Raw genomic sequence first — 6,077 nt, forward strand, 5'->3', positions numbered from 1 at the left:
GCCTAAGCCCGACCCAGTCTAGACCAATTTAATCATGATTCGATTCAATTCGATCTGCTCTTAAATAAGGGAAATGGTTCAACTGTGTTGCAAAATAACAATTTGCTTATTTTTCTCCCTTCACCATAAACAACAGGTTTTAAGGGCAATCTTGTAAATTGGACAGTTTAATCTTAAACCAAAACTGATTCTTGTTGTCGAAAGCTAACGTTGGCACTGAACATCAACCGGATGTAAACATCCGGCAAGCCAGGAGCGATACAAAACACAGAAACGTGCCTCAGCTTCATCACACACAAGACACCATGGAGAAAAATTATTCTCATTCCCTATGACAGGGCTATTCAACTGGAGGCCCATGGGCCACATCAGACCCACTGGGGACCAAAATCCAGCCCACCAATTGGTTCATTAAGTTCATTGGTTCTTAAGCTCAAACACTTGGTTTTCTACTTTAAATACTATAAGTTCTTTAAGTTAAACATAGACGTGTGGTATACAGAAACATCAGAATCTTAGCCAAAAGCTGGTTAAAAACCATTTGAATAAAACCCAAGACAGTTAAAACCACAAGCAGTAGAATATAAAATTAAGTTAAGTAAAAATAAAATTGGTTAAAATATGTGGCAATTTAAATATGTCAAAATAATATTTGCGTCAATTGTTTTTGATTTTGTTTTAATATCACTTATTTTATTACATTGGGTTCTATATGTTGTATTCATGATTAAATGCAGCAAAGTAAACTGATTCAAAGGTAACAGATCTTTGTAATACTTTGTTTATTTACATAATATCTTTAATTGCTGGATGTACGGCCCCTGAGTTGTTGGCCTGCAGTAACTGTGGCCCCTGGAGTGATTTAGTTGAATAGCCCTGCCCTATGAATCGATTGTCCCAAATTTAAATGWAATCAATCCAAGTTCAATTAAATGGATTTTTTTTACCAGCCCTAATGCTTGATGGTCAGATCAGCTAGTGGAACCTCTTCTTGTGCAGTGTGTTGCAGTTCCTTCAATAATATTTTATTTCTGCCAAAATAGACATKCATTGGTAGTTTGAAACTGGTAAGAAAGGTCTCTGAAAAATGTGTTTATRTAAACTGTTAGGAGTTTTTGAGACTGGAGTTTTTGTTTTTAGGACTTGAGCTAGACCCTACTCAGACTAGCCATGAGCTCTTCAGTTTGTTCAGAATTAAACTCTGTTTCTCCAGAATGACGWYGTTCTCRGGTTTGTCTGCAACAGTAACTTGTAGCTTTAACAGAACTCCAGTCCAACAAGGTTTGAACAGCTTTAACACCATCAGTCCTGATCAGTCTGCACAGGTTTTACAGAATAAAAGTCTGACATCACACTCTTTGCTTTTTGTAATTTTTGGGTTATTTTCTCCTGTGGAATCTCTACTAGAGCTTCATAAATTCTGTGTGAATCTAGATTTAATRAATCCCAAATAAAATGGTTTAGTTTTATTAATCAAAGCTGAATTTAGACTCTAAATGCAGACACTGACATGCTTTGAAATTTACTGCTGCTAACTGTTTTATAGCTCTGTGAAAGTTTTTAGAGCCCTTCAGAGAGCGGGGATTAATGTTTATCTGTGACAAATGAGCTTTTTTACTGTTGGCTTTAGCTATTTATGCTCATTTGATTAAAAAATTATTTTTAGTTTTTTTTCCCTTCCTACTTGTTCAAATACCTTTCCATTTGGTGCTGTTTGTTGTTCTTTTTTTATAATTACTTTCAACCTTTTGTTCTTTCTCCCCCCGTTTTTTTTTTCTTTTGTTTTTGGTTCGTCAGCGTGCCGAACCTGAACAGCGACCTGTTTGATCTCCAGCCGGCCTTCATCCCCGCTGTGCAGAGCAATTCTTCAATCTCCAATGCCAACAGTGCCTGGGGAGGTACGTTATCTGCACACATTCATGAAGCAGCCAGCGGGAGATTCGTCACATAGCTGCCTGTAACACATACACGTGTTCACAAAGTGGATTTATTGTTAAAATATTCCCCCGGGCCAGTCGTTCATCTATTCACCCATCATCACTCTCTCCTGTAGAAACCAGTGTTGCACGACCCACGCAGTCTCGTGCACTGAGACGAGAGGTTTTCTCTGCAGAMTCTTGAAATAAAGTCCTGTAACTGCAGGTTGAGACTGTCGGAGGAACTGTCAGCTGATGTTCATCCTCCCTGACTTCAGTTTCATGTTTGTCAGTGTAGAATGTGTTGCCGGGCCCCACTTTGACACATTAGCAGGGCTGCAGAACTCGCCCCACGGGATTCTGAAGAAAGAAGGCTGACATTTCGGCTTGCTATTTTAAATCAAAGTGCAACACAAAGATGTGTCTAGGAGATGGGGTAGTGTGGAGTATTATAGGCTTTATGTCACAGGATTATGCTGAAGCCACTTAGTTTGGCCAGATTTCGAGGCAGAAGCTACTTGTAAGCTGTGGATRGTAGCTGTAACTCTGACATCTGCGATYAGAGTCCACYGTTCTTCTAATAAACACAGATGATGCTCAACGCTGGACCATCAATGTAAAGCAGCGTGTAGAGGGAATGATGTCTTTTTGTTATTTATGATCCAGCTCTAAGCGAGGACATAAATGACAGAAGATGGATATTTGGTGATTGGAATTTGGCTCAAATCTGAGCTGTTGGCTACAAAACAAAATGCCTGATTGGTACAAAAAACATTAAGGTTTTATACAAATAAGTTACGTTACTTAAAGTGTCTGTGACATGCATGTCTTTTAAGTACAAAAAAATCAAAGAAAACATCTTTATTTTTTTAAAAAACTTTGTGTAAAACACACGATTTGACCCATTTTGAACTCCGCTAAAGTGAAACAGGATGTGACATCAAAGGGGAACTTTTAAAGAAAGAAAACTCTGATCTTTGTTTATTGAAACAGTATGATTTGAACTCTGACTCTTCATCTCTTTGATAGTCAAAATAATTTAAAGAAACATCAGATTTATCTCTAGTCTCTGTTAGCTGTTCTAGAAATGTTATCAGACGTTCGTCTTTGACATAATTTTCTGTTACATCACATGTAAACATCTCAACAACTGTTTATCTCAGTGGCATGACTTTTTTTGCAATATTTTATCAATTTTACCTTTTAAAGAATGAATTGATATTTGTGACCCATCACATAAAACCAAGTCAAATGTGGTCAAAATGACCTCGGCACATTTTCTGAGTCCTGCTTTTTAAGCTACATTGTGATATCATGAGCGGTTCTGAAGACAGGACTTAATTCGTCTTGTTAATCACAACAATACGTTAATATTTGGTCTCAATCCTATTTTTAGGTCATTGTAATGAGTATTTTTCCATGTAATTTTAAATATTAGGATATTAGGATTCACCTGCTGGAAAGATACAAAAGCTTTGTGAGCTCACAGGGAAAATATCCAAAGTTTAAGGTGTTTTTGGCTTTTGTTTTTTGTTGCTGCTGCTCAAAAAAGTGCTTCAAAAATGTATTTCTGACAGTTCAGACATTGAAATGATACACTGATGAGGCATTTATTCATTATATAAAAAGCAATTATTGCAAGAGTTTGAATCAAAATACTACACAGTATCTGCCTATTTCTCCATGTACCACTTTAGATACTTTAGACCTACTTCTAATTTACACTAGATGTGGTTCTGCTCTGCTCCAACCTCTGCAGCAAATACACAGCTATTATAATCAAGGAGTGTCAAAATAAGGCTTGACTTCTCTAAAATTTACAGAAATTAAACCGAGAAGGCTTAAAACTGAGTAGTAGTTGCAGCTCAGTGAGATACCGACTTTATTGCAAAATAAGTTAGTTTTAATATCTACATTAAAAATAAAAGTAAAAAAAATTGTACAATGAAAACCCTAAATATTTTACATGCCTTAATTGTTGATTTTAAATGACAATCACAAACAGTCTGACATTTAAAAAAAGGAATAATGTTTTTTTTATTTCCCACCTGATTGTGGTTTTTAAAAATTGTGATCTGCTCTGAATCATCGGGGATAAAAACCAAAAATAAAAAAGGACAAGAAAGGTATATCTATAGATTTCCTTGAGCACAGGATTAGCTCTCCTTGTGTTCCCCAGCCTCCCGAACAGAATCCCTTTTTTTCTTTTTTTCTTTTTTTTTTTTACAAAACCACCACAATGAMAGCACAGCGAGGACTGTAACGTACGTGTTCCTAATCTGATGGGATTAGTTTAGCTGAAGATGGTGGCGAAGCAACTCTGTTTCTATAAAATCAGTCTGTTTGCATCTACAGGGGTGTCTTTTTGTCAAGAGATGTGGGGATAAATCTGCTCCAGCTGCTGCAGCTTATACAGCAACAAAGCAGGAACGTTAATCAGTCATGTTTAACTGCATTCCTCAGGACTGGAGAACCAGCCGCTGCAGAGCGCCGCCCCGGCCATGACTGTAGATTTTGATGCTGTGTTTGGGAATAAAGATACATCCAGTAACAACGGCCCACAACCTGCAGCTGGTAAAGCCCTCTCTGCCTGTCTCTGTCTGTTCAGACGGAGTTGGACTGAAAACCCTTTTTTTTTTTTTTTTTGGCTTCAATGGCGGCACGAGTTTCGGCATTTTAACTAACCTTCTGATTAGTTTCACCAACCTGTGGTTCTTCTGCTCGGTGGGCTTTTCTAACTTCATCGCAAAGTTTTCTCACAACGGCAGGTCCTCGTTCTGCTAACAGAAGGTACACACCGGATGTCCCTGAACTGCAAACTCTGATGGATTTCAGAAGCTCCTTAAAACTCTGCTCCATTTGTTCTAATTAGCATAATTCAGACTAATAATTTATGTTATTGACTGAATGTTTGCTGCAAACCGGCTGTACATTATGATCAAAACCAGTTATTCAGGAACAAAAACCTTCAAAGTTTCTTATGACTCTTTTTCTCCAGGGTTCTTACACAATTCAAAAAGCTTAAACCTATTTATTTAATTATGACAGGGTTTTTTTTAAAAGTGACCTCCAACTAGTTGATAAATGACTTCAACAAAAAATAAATAAATAAATAAATAAATAAATAAATAAATAAATAAATAAATAAATAAACAGTAAAAATACTGTTTAGTTTTTACAAATCAAAAATATATTATCACATGGACGTTACAGTGTTGTTTACGCCACGAAGAATTCTGGGTAACTGATGATGCTGGTGCATACAAACTAATACAAAATGCATTTATTGTTAAATTATATCGTTTCAGTCTCCACTGTTAGCATTTAGCATCATCATCCCCAGAATGCATTGCATCTGTAAGAAAATGGCAACGTACTTAAGTGAAGACTGTTAGACATCTGCAGTTTTTTTAAGTAATTAGGTATCACAAACAGTTTAGAGAAATAACACATTAAAGCCAACATGTGGCCGTAGTTGATGATCCCTTTAATGTAAACAAAAAAAAAAATTTTCTGTTGAAAATTCTCCATTTCTTCAAACTGAGGTCATTCAAAAAGGTAACAGGTAAGATAATAGTTGTTTATAAGCTATTCACAGAACTGTACTTAAATAGATCTGAAGAATAGAAAACAAATATTTAGTACCTTTTAACACCAGAATACATGAGACTGTGCAGAAACCACCTCTGCCCAACTTCCTGTCTTAACAGCTTTAGATGCTTCATTGCTGCAGGTCTGAGTCTTTTTTATTAGCACACTTTCTTTTAACCTCCTAACAGCTGACACAATCGATCTCTCTGCTTCTTAACCGTTTGGTGTCCCATGACTCCTCTATAAAGACTTTTCACACACAGACGTTTGGAGAGCTCTAACAAAAACATAAATGGTTTTGTATTTTTTAAGCATAAAACATGTAAAATATTGCTTCAGTTTAAGTTATCTACAGTTTTAATAGAGATCTCATGTAAACAAACAAACAAAAACAGGTAAGTTTAGTCTGTTACTCTACACTTTTACACATAATTGCATGTTTTGTTGTTCATTTCCAGTCTGACTCCAGCTGTTTTAGTTTGGAGTTTAATGTTTGATGTTTTATTTGCTTCACGGCGACAGCCTCTTTCAGCACAGCTGGAAGTCTAAATGCATCAGTCGTCCAGCTGT

The 6,077-nt window shown here is 36.4% G+C and overlaps 1 protein-coding gene across 1 annotated transcript in view; it reads left to right on the plus strand.

Annotated features, from left to right (window-relative positions):
* The window catches only part of LOC106527194 (phosphatidylinositol-binding clathrin assembly protein), a 108,035-nt gene extending 103,348 nt beyond the window's left edge, over window positions 1-4,687 (plus strand). The window contains exons 12-13 of the mRNA XM_014021997.1: window positions 1,798-1,898; window positions 4,380-4,687. Coding sequence (XP_013877451.1) covers window positions 1,798-1,898; window positions 4,380-4,600 — 322 coding nt within the window. The 3' untranslated portion in view covers window positions 4,601-4,687. The remainder of the gene's footprint in view (window positions 1-1,797; window positions 1,899-4,379) is intronic.
* Window positions 4,688-6,077: the final 1,390 nt, after the last annotated feature.

This window comes from Austrofundulus limnaeus, unplaced genomic scaffold (genome assembly GCF_001266775.1).
Source record: "Austrofundulus limnaeus strain Quisiro unplaced genomic scaffold, Austrofundulus_limnaeus-1.0 Scaffold314, whole genome shotgun sequence".
Lineage (NCBI taxonomy): Eukaryota > Metazoa > Chordata > Actinopteri > Cyprinodontiformes > Rivulidae > Austrofundulus > Austrofundulus limnaeus.